Source organism: Myotis brandtii, unplaced genomic scaffold (genome assembly GCF_000412655.1).
Source record: "Myotis brandtii unplaced genomic scaffold, ASM41265v1 scaffold129, whole genome shotgun sequence".
Taxonomy (NCBI): domain Eukaryota; kingdom Metazoa; phylum Chordata; class Mammalia; order Chiroptera; family Vespertilionidae; genus Myotis; species Myotis brandtii.
The window spans coordinates 1,541,080-1,558,183 of record NW_005354551.1 but is presented as its reverse complement, the minus strand read 5'-3'; the positions used below and the strand labels follow the sequence as shown (position 1 = coordinate 1,558,183).

Here is a 17,104-nt window from a genome sequence, read left to right as displayed (position 1 = left end):
ATCAGCCCCTATGTGTATGGATGCTAAAATTGTGGTAAGATCTTAGCCTACAAAGGTGAGAAGATACACTCAGGTGTTAACTGCTGACCACAAAGCCCTACCTTACGCTCATGTTCTGTCTTCACAGACCTCTGAAGAGTAGATGGCTGGGCTGTTAAATGAGGCTGGGCTGGGGAGGGGTGGACCTGCACGCCACTTTATAGAGGATCCAGGCCAAGGCGTCGCTGTCAGCAGCATGCTACCTGAGCTAAGGCAAGCGTTTGCACAGGTCAGTATATTGATACCAGAATGAAAAACATGCAGGCCTGGAAAACGAGAGCCTGTGCACTCCAGCTGCTGCATTGAGTCTAGCAGAGCTAAAATGACCAATGGAATGGGAATTAACAGCATGGTGTTTTAAACTTGCCGGTTTCCTCCTGACTGGCATTTCTTAGAGGAATTGTGAAGAATTAAATGCATATTTACAACTGCAGAATATATATGTGCCTTGGACTATTTGGCTTTAAGACTGATTCTTATACCATAAAGAAAAGAATTTTGTAGGCAGAGATCAACAATGGAAGGGATTTCGCATATAATTTTGCACATGCTCTTTAGGAATATGGCTATTGCCTAACGCAGCGGTCGCCAACCGGTGGTCCGCAGACCATTGGTGGTCCGTGAGGTCCGAAAGGTTGGCGACCACTGGCCTAAAGCAAGTGAACATATATTTAAGGTTCTTATGAAAATCAAACAATTCTGTGTCTGTTATAAAGGCAGTGCTGTTACCTTAGATTCCCATGTCAGCGATTCCCCACTGGCCTCAGTGTATTAGCCTTATTTTATCCCTTGAGAAGTTTGGAAACACTATCATTTCATAAAGTACAGTCTCGTCTTCAGCAAAATTAAGAGAGGCCACTTAGTGTTTTGTGTCCAGTCATTACCTCTTTAGCAAAGTACAATGGGAGCCAGATGAAGTTTGAGGGTAATGTTTCTATTTATTTTAGAAATGAGAGTAGCTGCACATTTGAAAAAAACCACTCAGCACGAGATGGAAAAACTTACATAAAAACCATCCCTGGACCCCCACTCCTTTTGTACTCAGGGCTACATCTCCCATTGAGGTAAGGTTATGCCACTGTCCCATGGCTTTAAAAAAATAAAAATAAAAAAGGGGGGAAAAATCCAATCCTATTAAATCCTATTAATCCAATCCTATAAAAACCCTCCGTGTCTCCATGCTGTAAGGAGTCCCAAGGCCCTCAGTCAGACTTCTCCTTCTCCTTCATGTGTAAGAAGACGATGCTGAAGATGAAGAGTCCTGCCATCATGGAGAAGGCGCTGGCGTAGTAGGGATAGGCCGAGGGGATGAAGCGCTCATACTGCGTGTGCTGCAGTGGCCTCACTGACACCTGCAACAGGACAGAGTGACAGGCCCGGCCTCTCGGAAGCCCAGTGGGACACGCTGGCTGAAATGGGCTGTGTGGCCTGTGCTTACCTGAGTGGAAGAGTACAAGTGTGTGTAGCCCAGCCGGTTGTAATCCACTTTAAACTGGAACACACCGTACACGTCAGGCAACTTGAACTGGACACTGTACTTGCCACCTGGGGAAGATCAACACGTAACCAGGAGGGGTTCCCAGAGCGCTGCTCGGTTAGCCTCCCGAGAGTGAGCCACAGGCAGGGACTGTCTTCCTGCAGCTCCTGGGAGAACCGCTTTTACCTTTCTTCTTCAGGAAGGTCCTCACAAAAGGATCGATGCGGACAAACTCCAGCTGAATGTCATCACCATCAAAGGGGACCCACTGGCCATTAGAGAGCTGCTCGATCACGATGCTGTACTCCTGCGAGAAAAGGCCAGTTAGCCAGGGGCCTGTGACTGGAGGGAGGCTGCCACCCTCAGAGCTACTCAAATCTAGCAGGAACTCCCAGGAGCTGTGAAAACCTGGCCAAGCCCCACCCCTGGGCAGTAACTGAAATACCACCTGGCAGGCTAACCCTCTAACTCCCATCCACACCTGTTCACAGGCTGGTGGAAGCCTGCACCCAAACTGCGCTCCACCGGGAGGTGCCGGGTACTCTCGGGCATCCCTGCTTCCACTCACTGCTCTCTTGCCTTTCCCCACTTCTCTTGCCTCACACCCGACTCTAACGGCACTTCTCTTGTGATCCCCACTGTCGGCAGAGTGAGTCAGAGAAGCCCCTCCCGCTTCTGCACTTCCCACAAGGTCGCCCTCAAGATATCGGTTTCTCTGCACCCAAACTGACTTTCTTCAGGGCAGAGGTTAACGTGGTCACCCATACGTAGGCCCCGTAGGCCCAACACAGAAATGCTTTTGAGCTGGGTCAACATGGCCAGCTCACTCCAAGCTCTTACCACAAGGTCAGTGACAGTGTAGGCATTGGGTGGGGCTGTCTCGCCCACCCGGTGGTGGGACACAGGCCCCACACGGAGGACACCCTCTTCTTTGAACACCCAGCGGGAGAGGGCCAGAGCTAGCTCATAGTTGCCCGTCTGGGAATACCTGCAGGAGGGGAAACAGCAGAGGCTGCAGCACCAGAACCAACTCCTTCCAAGTGGGAACACAGAAATGAAAAGATGGGAGGGGCATGGCTTTGGGTGTTACCTGTACAATAAGCACACAATTTTCAAAGTGCTCCAGAGAGGCATAACTAGCTTGGAGTGCCAGCACGACCAATATAGCAACAAAGTCAAATCCTTCAATAATTTTAACGCACCTAAAGATACTTAGCCTCTGACACTGTTAGCCAAAAGGCTTCCTCCCCATCGGAGTCCTCCCCTCTGCACAGACCCCATCACCCAGACCACAGGCCTCTAAGTCCCCTGGCATCTACCTCTGGGAGCCGGGCATGGCCTTCTGCACTGCCGAGTTGAAGAAGGCATCGCTGAAGAAGTCGAGGGAACCGCTGAAGATGACCCGGGCGTTGTTCCTGGCCTGGAGCCCAGCAATCAGGAGGGTGTTCTTCCCCACTGCATGGGGGTACTAGGAGCAACAGGAGGCTGTCATCCCCAAGAGCCAGGGCAAAGGACAGCCGCTGGGCCCCTAGCGCAAGAGGACCACAGGCTAGACCTGAACAACCTAGGCCCTACCTGAGACCACTCTGCCCGCTCCCCGCTCCCCCGCTTCTCGTTTCACCAGCCTCGGCAGCGTGTGCTTTCCTGCTTAGGTCTCCTCTCCAATAAAAAAGCGCTTTGTACCAGGCCCAGGAGATGGGGTCTCGAGGCTGCAAAGGCCCCTCACCTGGGTGATAGGTTTATCTGGGAAGAAGGAGTACGAGGTGGAAGAGCCTGTCAGGATGTCCAACACCAAAGGATTGTCAGGATCAGCCACCATCCTGGGGAAGGAAGAGAGAACCACCCAACTCAGACCCAAGGACCTGGGGATCCCTAAGGGCCATCTCTTCACAGGAGTGAATCCTACTTCCTTTAACTGGCAAACACTTAGCTCTCCTCTTGCAGTAACTACGAAGCTGTGACTCTTACGTTATGACTTAATCCCACCTGCTTCTTCTGGAGGAAGGAATAACCCAAATAATCCCAAGTCTGGTAGGTTTCCTGACAAAACAAAGTGACCCCTCTCCCCCAGGTTTCCGTTGGCCTCTCCTTGCTCACTCACCCAACACCTCGAAAGAGGATGGGATTTAGAGACGACTTCCCAACAATGGTCGGGGCCTTCAGCAGGTTCTCGGTGTCAGCCACAATGAGCGTATGCTGCAACAGCAGAGGGGAGGCCGGTGGTTGGAAAGGTGGCCCCAAGCCAGGGGTCCCGCCCGACTCCCGCACGGTTACTAGGGTGAGCTTTGCTACAAGGGACTGAAACCTGGAAGGTGACGGTCTGATTACCTGGCCAAGGTCTGAGATGTCGTAGTTGTGATGGTCAATGACAGCTGTTTTCTCCTCATCGAACTCAATCCCACACTCACTGCCCAGCTCGCGAAGAGGGTCACCTGCACAGACCCAAGAGATGCCTGGCTGAGCCCTTAGGGGTGGGCCTGGGCCAAGCTATGTCACTTGCCCTGGCATCCTTATGATTCACTCTCCCAGTCATCCCCAGGGCCCTGCAGCGTCACCAGCTGGATCCCTGGACGACAGCGCGGTAAAAATCAACAACAAACACCTGGCCTTCTCCCTCCACAAATACAGTGACCTTGGTTCTGCACAAGACCCCCCTTTGAAGCAAAGTACCACCTCAGCAAACCTGACCTGGATAAGCCCCGGCTTACAAGGTTTCTCTCTTCCTCATCACCACTTCACCAAACCACCACCCAATGTGGTTCTTAACCCTTTTCGGTCCAATGTCAAGGCTGACCCGACAGACCAGGCGCTAGGAGCAGGTCCAATGTCGAGGCTGATTTGACAGACCAGGTGCTAGGAGCAGGTCCAATGTCGAGGCTGAGGTTGATACCGCAAACCGGTTCAACATTCAATCCCGTCAATTAATTTGGACCAGACTGTTTGAATTCCAAAAATAAAATTGGACCGCAAAGGGTTAACACGTTAAGTGCCGAGCCTGTTTTGTCTTCCTTTCCGTTTAGTCCACGATACCCAATTTCACCGATATGCTGGTGGCACCAGTGACTGACCGGTCCGGATGGAAAGTCAAGTGTCAGTCACCGGTGACTGACATGGCGCTTAACGTGTTAAAAGCTGTCAATACTGAAAAAAGTGAAACAAGATTGGCCAGGTGTTGTTCATGGTTCCTCCTACTTCTAAGTATCTTTAAAATTTTCCAAAATAGTAAAACAAAAATTTGCTTTGTGTTCTACCCAATTAGGCTCTCCCTACTTGTCTCCTCTTTTTAAGGAAAGAATCACCACAAAACAAGGGGGGGGGGGCAAAAACAGAGAAAAAAACAGGGTTCCCAGCCCTTAAAAGGACCCGCATCTCATTGGTTCTAGTCATAGGCCAGGAGGGACTAAATGGCTCTGTAGTTCCCTCACTCACTCCCTGGCAAGGACCACCCAATGAAGGACAATTTGGCAGCTTCCATTTGTAAAGCTCTCCAAGCTTCCTGGACAAATGGGGGAAAGCAGCAGAACTTCTGAGATCAGACCTACCAATGTCTGAGCTGGCAGCTACCAGGACACTGCCTCCACCGTCTATAAAGGTACTGATGGTCTCCACGTTGATGTTGCCTCCAAAATCTGAAAAAAGTACCAGACTCAGTGATGCAGAAGGTTCCTCTCACTGCTCCTCTGACACTGGGGGGAGGGAGGGGCAGGGGAGCAGACCAGCCACAATCATTAACAGAATATTGCCCTCTGGAGGCCCAAAACGAGAGGAATGTTTACCATATATGCCCTGATACAGGGCAATTCTCCCATTTTTTTTCCAATGTGATGATCCAAAAATAATGGCTTGAATTCAACTTTTAGAAGTATACATTAAATAGTCAAACACCCACCAATTATAGTTGTCAAGTTATTTATACACTCTTCAAGTCACATCTATAATAATAAAAGCATAGTATATGCTAATTAGACTGAGCATCCTTCCAGATGACCTTCCGGATGAAACTGAGGTGGGCGGAGGCAGAGGTAACCGCCGCAGCGGTGGGGGGCCAGGCCCCCTTGCGCAAATTTTGTGCATTGGGTCTCTAGTCTATACAATAAAAGCCTAAGTGACTGTTACAGCGGAATAAGAACAACCAGTCGCTATGATGCGCACTGACCACCAGGGGGCAGACACTCAATGCAGGAGCTGCCCCCTGGTGGCCAGTCTGCTCCCACAGGGGGAGTGCTGCTCAGCCAGAAGCCAGGCTCATGGCTGGCGAGCACAGCGGCAGCGATGAGGAGCAGCGAGCCAAGGGGTAAGGAGCGGAGGGTCCCAGACTGCGAGAGGGTGCAGGCTGGGCTGAGGGTCCCCCCCAACCCCGTGCACACATTTCATGCACCAGGCCTCTAGTATAAAATATTTGTTTAGAAATGCTGCATTTTCCCACTCACTTCATGAAACAATTTCATTCATACTCATTGCCTGCACCTTTAGAGCCACTCTGGGGGTCACCTAACACGGTTTGCAAGAGCCCATCAACTTCACTTCCATCTAAGTTGTCTGAGAAAGAGCACTTTTGACTCTTAAGGATGATGCTGTCTGTCGCTGAGACTAGTACTCATTTGCCCAACATGAGTAGGGTTTTTTCTAGAAATCCTACAGGTTTATAGCCATTGTAGCCATAACAGAGCCACTTCATATACTGTGCTTTAAAAAAAAAAAGATTACCAAAAAGAGTCATTAATTTCCAACATCTGTAATTGTGAGATTACATCCTTTTTGGTCAATTTGGTCGGGTGACTGCCGTAAGCATCCAAAACTAGCTGAAAGATTGAATATGAGAATGATCCTGTTTAATTTGGTAATTTTCACATAAATAACAAAACCAAAGCACCTTACTTTTCCTTCAGGCTCAGAGAGAACATGTATCTGGAAACCCAGCCTCTCCTACTACATTTACAAAGCCATCTCCACTCCTACAGAGGTCATCCGTCTTAGACAATTGAGTAACAGCTCCTACAGTAGTGGTCCCCTTAGGGACACTGTCTTAAGACATTTCTGGTTGTCACCAGGAGCGTGTGTACTGCCATCTAGTGGGTAGGGGGCCCGGGATGCTGCTACACATCCCGTAGTACACAGGACAGCCCTCTCAACAAAGAATTATCCTGCCCAAAATGTCAAGAGTGCTGCTGCTGAAATGGAGACACCTGGGCTTACATCTAGGCATCCCTTTGCCTTTCTAAGCCCATTTCCCTACCTACAAAAAGGGACCCAGATTTTGGGGGCACAGGGGATCGATCCTTCTTCTGTAGCCGTTACTTTACTGAATTCACCTTGGAAGCTTCCTGATCCCAGAGAGGGCAAGGAACCCACTGACTCAGCAGCGTTCTCACACCCGAGCGGGCTAATGGTGGTCCCAGGACCACAGAAGGGCCCTTGAAGCAGGGGGCCAAACCCTTCCCCTGACCCCCACCAGCAGAGACAAGCCTTCTCCCAGGAATGCCCGAAGAACTGCGGCCATGTTTCCCAAAGTGTGGGACCCACTCTGCCAAGGACAGAAAAGGTGACAAGGTGACAAGGTGATGTGGGGCAGAGCTTTAAGTAACGTCACATCTCAGAGAGTTCCTCTGTCAGAGACAGTGTCTCAGCTGGATACTGGGCTGTAACACTTCCCTCACTTTCTCATCTCCTCTTGCAAGAGGAAGCCTTGGGCTGCAGGGAACAGAATCTGTATAGGACTCAGCACTGCACTTAGTCTATTTATAGTTGCCTTCTACTGAAGGCAAGGACGACACCGACTCCATTTCCGTGGTGATACTGGGTTCATTCCTGGGTTCCTTTAAAAGCAGGTCAGTTTAAAGAAAAACACTAGTTAGCACAGGTGATATAAAATCTGGTGAATATCATGAAGGAGGTACGGAAAGTCGACTAACACTTGGGAAACAATGTCAGGCTCTCTGACACCTACCTTCTCCCACCCACCTTCACCCCCTTCTCCCTGTCTCACTCACCGTGTCCCTCCTTCTCAGCGACACCCCCACTCTACCTCCTGAGCACAACGCAGACGGCTCCTGCGCTCCACCGCGTACCGCCCCACCCAGGGTTTGGCATCTCATTTCAGGTCCTTATTCTTATCGCCTCAAAGACGGACTGAACGAACTCCTTAGGGGCAGGCTCTCTGTCGCTGTGAGGACCTCTTTCAGAGCTCCAAACACAGAAGAAACTGGGCAAACGCCAATTAACCAGCTGAAGGCTCATTCACATTCATTCATTCACACACACACACACACACACACACACACACACACACACAAGTAACCTGAAGATTTTCATTTGTACAACCTGGGCTCACTTCCACCCAACTACACCTGCCTCCCAAAAGCCAACACCAAAGGCACATTTTGCAGGGGAGTTGGGAGAATCATGGTAACTGTTTGGAGCCTTGAGAAAAATACTTCAGGGATCTGGCTGAATCCAACCTCACAGGAACTACAGAGAATAAAGTAGATACCAACGAAGCAACAGACTTCCTGAGCTTCATCAGCTGAAGGAAGAAATGGCAACCTGAGTCCTCGGAGAAAAAGACAAATGGAAGCCACTACAGAAGAGAAGACTAGATGCCCACCAAAAAGCTCAGCAAAGAGAAACAGCCAAAGGAACAGGGGTATTTAGTCTGAGAAGAACCAGCTGAACCAGCTATGATTACGTGAAGGCTGTGCTTGTAATCAAAGCATTAGACCTACTCTCTAAGGCTGAGGAGTATTAGAAACCCCTTCCTCCTCTCCCCACCCCAAATAGAGTAGGAAATAGGAGGCAAATTCCAATTTAATATAAGAAGTAACAGAGTTGTCCAGTGGTGGAGTTGACCGCCGCGTAAGCTCTCTGTCACAGGAATACTGAAGTAAAGACATTCATTCTGTTCTAGAACTATCCATCCAGCCTCAAATAGGGAGCTAGGCTAGATCATTACTCTTTTTCAGCCTGAGAACTATGAATCCACAAGTTCAACGGCTACAGCCTCTTTACTGCACACCCTGTTAACAACATGCCATTTCCTCCTTCCGCCCAGGCCAGCCCTGCTAGGGGGTCCTCCATCTTTCCTATCAGTCGCTTTACAGGGAAAATTCACTTCTCAGATTAGCAGGGCCCCAGGCTGCATGGTCTGTGGCAATACCTGACCCTACAGTCCTCAGCTGTGTCTTTTCAGAAGCTGTGCCCTGATTGGCCCAGGGCAGAAGTTAACACGTTCCTCTTCACCCGCAGCAGCTGTGGCCAGGGCTAGTGACCATCCCATGACCCAGCACATGCCCGAGATGCAGAACAAAGTGACAGATCAGTCCTGAACCTACCACCCCGGTCGTGGGGGTGACGCGCGGCCCTTACCTTCTACCGAGGGGGAGAAGATGATGAGATTGTCATAGAGGAACTCCCCGTACTTAATAAGAGACAGGCTGGGGTCATCTGCGGTCTTGAATGTGAGTTCAAAGCCCCGATCTGCACAAGGAGAAAATAGGCAACTGAGGCTGAGGGAAACCGCCGCTGCAGAGACCGCGACAGCCCTGCCCTCGCCCCCAAGCGGCAGGCCAGACCTGGGCGGCCCGCTCGTGGAGAACGAGTGCGAGGAAGGGTGGCCGTTGCCCTCGGGCTGGGGGGCCTTTCCAAACTCAGACTTTCACCCGCCGCCCCCTCGGACCCCCGTCTCACCCTTCAGACTCCGGAAGAAAAGCGAATGCGTCTCCCGCAGGTTGAGGTTGTCCAGCAGCACTAGGGTGCGGGAACCGCTGGCGCCGACCAGGCCAAGCGAGGGGAGCAGCAGCCACAAGAGGGACCAAACACGGGAAGCGGCGCCAAGTTCCATCTTTCTACTCCTGCCAAAGAACCGGAGCACCTGGACACCGGAAGTACCCCATCTAAGGTCAGCCAATCGCGGCTCGGGGTCCTGAAGTTCCACCCGGAAGTGATCTGGGTATGCCGGGGCCGGGCTCCAAGAGCCGCCGTCCAGATGATAGGAACCGAGCCAGGAACACCACCGGAAGTGCCTCGGTTATAGGCGGAACCTCTCAATCCTATTGGCGGAAGGGGAACGAGGCTCCGCCTCCCCAAAGCAAGCGGCTCAATCCTAGAGAGACAGCTCTGCAGCCCCGGCCAATCAACAGGACGCTTAGTCTGAGTGGTCCCGGCTTGCGTGGTCTTGACAGGGGCCTCCCTGGACCACCTTTTCGTTTCTCTCTGGTCCAGGACAGTCTCGGGACTGGGAACCGGGCCCCTCCTCCACCATCTCCAGAGAGGAAACGATTGGAAAAGTAAGATCAGGGACAGGGACACTTTAGACTCCCGCGGCTCGCGGGCCCAGGGTCCTTGGCCTGGCGTGGCCTGCCCTGCCTGGTGGCCCACGCTGCAGGTAGGAAAGGGCGGTGGACTAGCCTAGCGACAAAAAAGCTCTAATGAGGCTCATTCCCAGGCTCGGTCCCTCACTAACCCCTTTACCCCGGGATTTCACTCCTGTCCAGGCCACTGTTCTAGGCTGGAAATAAAATGGCCAGAGGCAGCTCGCCTACCCGTCTGTGCGCCCTTGGAACAGCCCTGGGCTCTTGGGAGGACTGGAGCCGGTTAAGGCGCCAGTGCAGGGCTAGGCTGAGCAACCGCTCAGTAATGATGGCTCCCACCCCTTCTACACTGGTCAGGGCCAGGGCTCACCTCCGACCTGCCTCGGGCCGTCACAGGTCTAAGGGAAAGCTACCACAAGCAGCCCCACGACTTCAGTCCACCTCTAACTAACACCGTTGCTTAGGAGTCTGCCCCAGCCCACAGACACCCAGAGGCCCTCCTCTCTCAGGTCTGCAGCCTCGTGCTCCTCTTAGTCCCACCCAGGGCTTACCTGGAACAGGTCTCCTCCGACCTTGAACCTACCCTCAGCTTCCCCGCCTCCTGCCTTTCGCTCATGCAGCTCCCTCTCCCTCCCCACATCCCCATCTTAAGCCTCCCCAGATATTCTCCATCCTTTATGGGAGCCCCCCCCCCCCTCCCCCCCCACCTGCTGCTGCTCCCTTCACCGAGGCGACTTTGTTCCCATGAAGACCTGGCTCCCTCTTATTCGAAGTGTGTCTGCAGGCTGCCTCCATAGGTACCTAAGCACCCTCCACCCCACCCCAGCTTCTCCAGGAGGTGAGCTCCTTGGCCCAGGCATGTGATCTGTGGCATGAGCCACAGCAACTAATATAAAAAAAATACAGAGGAGCCATAGCTGGTTTGGCTCAGTGGATAGAGCATTGCCCTGCGGGCTGAAGGGTCCCAGGTTCGATTCCGGCCAAGGGCACATGCCTGGGTTACGGGCTCGATCCCCAGTAAGGGGACGTGCTGGAGGCAGCCGATCAATGATTCTCATTATTGATGTTTCTCTCCCCCCGCCCCTTCCTCTCTGAAATCAGTAAAGAAATATAATAAATAACAGAGGAGGAAGGATGGGCTGACCCGGAGCACCTGCTGTGCACCGGAACTTTAGATACCACCTCGTTTTACCTTCACATGAACTCTAGGAGGTGGGTGTTTATCCCCGTCTCACAGATGAGGCTCAGAGTGAAATGAGGCTCAGGACAGCACCAAAGGCCAAAACTTCTCCCTGGGAGTATGAGCCCCTCCCATGAGGCAGGCCTGGGCTACAAGGAACTAGGGGAGGAGTGTGGCCTAGGTTGCTGGGGTGGCCCTGTCAGGACACCCGGTTCCAGCCCAGCCCCCGAGGGCAGACCCAACCTGGGTCTTCTTTGGGCCACAGCCTGTTTCCTAAACAAGGGCTCGGCTTTCCTGGGTCGCAGATGCTTTGAGAGCCTAATGGCAGGTCAGATACTTTCCCCAGAAACAAGCACTGGTGCTCACAACCGCAGGGCATTGTCGCAGAAACCTTGGAGCCTGTTTGTCCGAATGGCCTCGGCTGTTTGAGACCCTCACTCCAGGAAGAGCTTCCAGGCAGGGAGGGGCCCGGTGCCGCTGCCAGAGAACCAGGGAGGGGGGCTTGTGGGTAAAACACAGTTTATTGGGGCAGCTTAATGCGGAGTGGGCTCCTTGGGCCACAGATCGGCTGGGAGCGGGCAGCAGGGGCAGCTGCTCAGGCCTCGGGCACCGTCCTGCGGGGCTTCCCCCAGGAAGTGGGGCCAACCGGACGGAGGCAGTTTTCCATCACCGACATGTTGAGCGCGATCCACGGGGGAGTTGCTGACACGCCGTCGGTAAAGGCCTTGAGGCAGAGCCCATCGAGGCTCCAAACAACACTGGTGGGCACAGATGGCGGCTCCGTGGCAGGTGAGCAGGTGGGAATACTGACGTGGCACTGGGAGCTGGAGGGGCCTTTCCAAGGATGGTCTAGCTCCGAGGGGCTCCCGCCCGGGCAGCAGTGGGCTCTCTGGGGAACAGGGAAGGGAATTTGTCCTCCAGGGCGAGGGCCCCCTCCAGCGCCCCTGTCACCGTGGGGGCAGGAGAGGAGGCCCAGCTGGGGCTGCCCCGGAGGGCCTGGCCGTCGCCGAAGCCCCCAGCAGGCAGCTGTGTTCACAGAGGCTCGCTGCCAAAGCTGCTTCTGCTCTTCTTACGCTTGGCCTTGGTGAAGGGGATGTCGAGGGACTCGAGGCGGAAGGGCCGGGGCTGGGGCATCTCAGGGGCCTGGGAGGGTGGCATGGCAGAGCTGTTGCCGAGGGGGGAGCTGAGGCCTGGCGGCGAGCTGCGATAGGCTGTGGAGGAGAGGCCCGGAGGGCGCTGGTGAGCCAGGAGTGCAGGCGTGGGAAGAAAGCCCTAGGTGTGGGTGCAGCCCCTGTCCCGCCCCCACCCAGCCCAAGCCCTGGTCCCCCTGCTAGGACCCCACATTCTATGACGCTGCTCGGGTTGGGGCCTCAGACCCAGCACTATGTCTGCGTCCAAAGGGTCTGGGCTGGGACACAGCCTGGGATCTCAAGCCAGACAAGCCTGGGTTCAAAGCCCAGCTCCACCTCTTCCTAGAAGGATGGCCTCACTTGGAAGAAAACCCCTCAGTGGTCCTCGGTTAAGAATAGTTGTGTGTGTGTGTGTGTGTGTGTGTGTGTGTGTGTGTGTGTTTCAGGAACAACATTCCCTTTTTTACAACGTTAAGCTATCAAAAGCAGCCAGTCAGAGATTTAGGCCGGCCTGAGCCATTCCTTGCAGCCACCATGAGCTCAGTCAGGGATGCCTGGCTGAGCCTCTCTGGGCCTCAGTTTCCTCATCTGCCGCATGGGCACCGCGCCAGGTTCCCAACGGATGTTAGTTTATTTCCTGTCCAACTTTTCTTTCCTTATTCCTCAACTCCACCCACTTTGTCTCTTAAATAACCTCAATACAGGACTGAGATGTGCTTCTCATGGATATTTTACTGGAAATCCTGAGGTCTTTAAAAGCAGAAGAATGAAGTGATTTTCAGTTCTTGCTTTTGAACGTGTTTTGCTTTTGTGACCCTGTCTGCCCGCTTGGCTCAGGGGAAAGCCAATATCCTGGGAGCTGAGGGAGCTGGTAACTGACCAGGGTCATGTAGCCCCACGCCAGGCCCTGACCAGTGTTGGGGGCCCAGTGCATGTCGGGGGAGGCAGATGAATCAAATCGCACGTCGCCCCCAGGAGGAAAGGGGAGACTGTATTGAGCACCTACTATGTGCAGGCCCTGGGCTGGGCCGTTTCCCCATTTCATTTTACCTAATCCTGTGTCTCCCCCTCACTTAATAGCTGAGGACCAGGCCTGTCTGACTCCGTCCGCCCCGTCAGCCCCTCCCTGTTGGCAGAGGGTCGAGGGAAGAGGCTGGAGGACAAGAGGTGGGCAGGGCACTCACTGAGGCTCTTCATGGGATCTGTGCTGAGGATCTGGTTGGCCCGCTTTGGCCGGAAGTAGTTACTGGCAATATTTTCACTGTCGCTCCGACTGAGCATCAGCCTGTAGCGGTCTTCTTCCTGCAGAGATCCCAAATCCTCACGGGTTAAGACCCCTTGTTTGTGCAGCTCTTATGTGGGCCCTCACCCAGGGCTCAGCAGCCTCCGCAAGCCTGGTGGGATGGGGCTTCCCTGGCCCCGCTGCCCGCTCGGGTGTATCGGCTATAGACCGGCCTCCTGGGGTGGGATCCAGCCGAGCCTACACACCCCCACCCCTTCCTTGGGAATGGAAGTGCCTCATCCCCTCCTGCAAACCTCAACAGAGGGCACTGTGCCAGCTCCATCCGGGCAAGAACAACACAACACACCCAAACCCATCATGACACATCACAGAAGAGTAACACAGCGCTCAGCTCGGGGGCGCGTTTATGATCATTAGAACTGGAGTCCCGATCTTTTTATCACCAAGAACTATTGTTTTTCACTCTCGTGGACTTTTCTTCACCCTGAATCTCTTCCTTCGGGGACCTATCCTTCTCCCCCTGACATCGTCCTGGTGGGGTGATCACTCAGAGTGCCCTAATACCACCACTGCCTCCCACCCACCCCTTGCTACACAGCTGGACATGTGACCCACACTGGACCAATCACAGAACTCCATGTTCTGGACGTAGTCATTGGTCCGAGAGTAGGCCCAGGACCAGGCAGAACGGATCAGAATCTGCACCAGCACTGGTGTGAGGAGGCTAAGAGACCAGTCTCTCTGTTGGGTCACTAATCGCCAGCAGCCATCTTTCCTGCCTTTCTCACTTGGAGAAAGCCTGCCTGGGTCCAACGCTAGAATAGGAAGGGAAGCCTGACTGTGTGAGCCCCTAGATCCAGCCATGCCTGAAACCGGTCCTCTTAACATGCACAGTAAATTCCCCTTTTGCTTGGGATTGTTTGCTTTGGGTAGCTATCACCGGAAGTAAAAGCATTCTGACTAATAGAACCCCTTAGTGGTTCCAGGGTAAGAATGTTGTGTGTGTGTTTTTCAGGAACAACTTTCCCTTTTTTATATAGTTAAGCTATCAAAAGCAGCCAATCAGAGCTTTAGACCAGCGAGGGCCCAGGGAGCCAAACTGTACTGCTGGGCCTCTGGGATTCCAGCTGCCGCTTCTGTGCTCCCCCGCAGCTGGGCCGATCTGAACCATCTCCTTTCCCTCTGGTCGTTGTGACCATACATGGCTTTGAATGAGGGCCAGAGGGGGTTGAAGGTCTAGGTGCCAACAGATACACAGGAAGGACCCCGGTTCGGCCCCCTGCTTGAATCCTCAGGGCGGATGGAAGTAGAAGTCCACCCTGGGCCAGCCCCCTCCGCCCCACCCCTCGCTCCCTCTCCGGGGGTCTTACCATGCCCAGCTCGCCGCTGTCTGCCGCGGAGGTTTTGCGGGCTGGTCTGTTCTGCAGCCCTGTTGAAACTGCTGTGAGAAAACAAAAGCTGAAGTGCCTGCTGCTCGCTATGGGGGCCAGAAGGACAGGGTGGGCTGCAGCCCTCTCCCCAGCAGGGGGCGAAGGGGGGCGCGTTAGGCCTGGCTCAGGCTTGGAGCCAAGGAGGCCTTCCCGGCCCAAGCAAAGGGATGCCTCCGGGAAACACAACAGGAGGGCTCAGACCCCGAAGAAGATGGCAGGCTGGTGGGGGTGGGAGGAAGGCTGCAGCTGCCTGGAGTGTCAGCAGAGATGGGGTCAGTGGCCATAAACACCAGCGACATGGGGCCTGGACGACCCTCTGACCAGGGGGAGAACTGGCGGGGGCCTTGTGGGCTGTGACAGCTACTGCTGTCTGCATGGGCAGAGCCAGCTTCGTGGCTGCAGAAAGAGCCACTCAGTCTGGCCAGACTCCACTTCAAGATGGAGGCGCCTTGAAGATCCTCTTACCCCCCCCCCCCCCCGACTTCTTTGTGAAGATGAGAGCACCAAAGCCCAAGAGGGACTGTGACCGTCTTAAGGTCACAGGGAGGTCAGTGCAAAGGCAGACGTTGAACCAGGCCTGCAGGGGACAGCTCGTTTGCCTCCCTGGCCCTGCACCGCATGCTGTGACTGACAGGAGCTCCCTCTCTCTGAGACTCCACTTCCTCCTCCCATGTAAACCAGGGGCAGTGGTCCTTGTCCTTCACAGGATGGTTGTGGGGTGAAATGACAGGATCACGATGATGCTGCAGTGTCCCACGCACTTAAGATGTGCCTGGCGTGGCTCTGAGGGTTTTACGTGTATTGACACATTGTAAGCCACCCGCACCCTTTGAGGTGCTGGTATTAATCCCCATTTCACAGATGAGGACACTGAGTCCCAAAGAGGTCACACAGGGAGTGATGGAGCCAGAATTCCAACTGACTCAGAACACACTGTTCTCTCAGGCCCCCCATGTTTTGGAATCTCGGGGTCACATGTCTGTTTCACCCACAGCCAGCAGGACGAGGCCCATGGCTTCCCGTCAGTCTGCAGGGAAGCGAAGTGTGGAGGCGGGGAGGGAGGGCCGAGGGACAGCCAGGCTCCTGACCTACTGGGAGGCTGGTTTTGATGACCATGGGCTCCGGGATCTTCCAGAAGCCGTTGTCCTCGTCCCAGCAGGACTCGCGCCGGACCCGGTCCAGGTTGCTGTAGTTACAGTCCCGGCGAATCAGCGGCTGCACCTGCTCCAGCAGCTGCTGGAAGAGCAGGAAGTCGCGTTCCTGCCGGCGGATGGTGGCCAAGTAATCGATCTTCTCGAGCTCAAACTCCGACTGCAAGTCTTTGATCTCCACCTCTGCCGCCCGAAGCTGGAAATGAAGCATTTCAAGTGTACAATTCATTCAGTGACTTTTAGTATATTCAGATTTGTGCGGTCATTATCCCAATCAGTGTTAGAGCGTTTCATCACCCAAAAGAGACCCCATACTCATGAGTCATTCCCCACTTCTCCCAACCCCCAGCCCTAGGCAACCACCAATCTACTTCCTGTCTGTAAATTTGCTTATTCTGGACATTTCTTATGAATGAAATCATGGAAGCATACACTATGTCGTCTTTTGTGTCTTGCTTCTCTCACGTAACATAGTGTTTTCAAGTTCACCATGTTGTATCATGTATCAGTACTTCCTTTTACTGCGGAATAATATCCCGTTGGGAATATGCCACATTCTTTACATTTATGCTTGTTTTCACTTTGGCCTATAATGAATGATGCTGCTCTGAACATTCGTGTACAAGTTTTTGTGTGGACATATTTTCATTTCTCTTGAGTGTAACTGCTGTGTCGTTATGAAATAAACAGGAGAGCTACTACAAGGAACAGAAATGTAGATCAGTGCATTTCAGGAGAAAATCCCCCCACAGCACAAGGGCATTGAGCCAGACATTAAACACGTAACACAGCACACCAATGTGAATAAAAATCCCTTCAACAGGTAGTCACAGACATGAAGACTTCAAGTCAGAAGTCCAAAACTTAACATGGAAATGAACAAAAATGAAGACAGTGTGAGATGGGACATTCACCAAACCCAGGAAGAATTTGTGTGGTTTTTGTTTTAAATTGAGGTATGTAGCCCTGGCTGGGTGGCTTAGTTGGTTGGAGTCTTATCCCATATACCAAAAAGGTCTCGGGCTTGATCCCCAGTTAGGGCACATACAGGAGGCAACCAATCGATGTTTCTCTCTCTCTCTCTCTCTCTCTCTCTCTCTCTCTCTCTCCTTCCTTCCCTCCCTCCCTCCCTCCCTCCCTCTCTCCCT

The 17,104-nt window shown here is 53.4% G+C and overlaps 2 protein-coding genes across 10 annotated transcripts in view; both read right to left on the bottom strand.

Annotated features, from left to right (window-relative positions):
• Positions 1–1,128: 1,128 nt before the first annotated feature.
• DDOST (dolichyl-diphosphooligosaccharide--protein glycosyltransferase subunit (non-catalytic)) lies at positions 1,129–9,420 on the bottom strand. The gene is given in 12 exon segments (XM_005859700.2): positions 1,129–1,391; positions 1,478–1,584; positions 1,703–1,823; positions 2,357–2,504; positions 2,836–2,984; positions 3,243–3,336; positions 3,618–3,712; positions 3,845–3,948; positions 5,059–5,145; positions 8,879–8,989; positions 9,200–9,377; positions 9,379–9,420. Coding segments are annotated over 12 exon segments (1,371 nt in total). The 5' UTR covers positions 9,406–9,420; the 3' UTR covers positions 1,129–1,241.
• A 2,084-nt stretch (positions 9,421–11,504) lies between these two features.
• The window catches only part of KIF17 (kinesin family member 17), a 30,258-nt gene continuing 24,658 nt past the window's right edge, over positions 11,505–17,104 (bottom strand). For 6 of the 9 annotated variants that reach the window (XM_014534347.1, XM_014534349.1, XM_014534351.1 and 3 more), the window contains 4 exons: positions 15,894–16,152; positions 14,746–14,816; positions 13,317–13,434; positions 11,505–12,213 (listed from right to left, as the gene is read on the bottom strand). In XM_014534347.1, coding sequence (XP_014389833.1) covers positions 12,035–12,213; positions 13,317–13,434; positions 14,746–14,816; positions 15,894–16,152 — 627 coding nt within the window. In that variant the 3' untranslated portion in view covers positions 11,505–12,034. Of the gene's footprint in view, positions 12,214–13,316; positions 13,435–14,745; positions 14,817–15,893; positions 16,153–17,104 lie in introns of those variants that run through there. The other 3 variants (XM_014534348.1, XM_014534352.1, XM_014534353.1) reach the window with 3 other exon arrangements.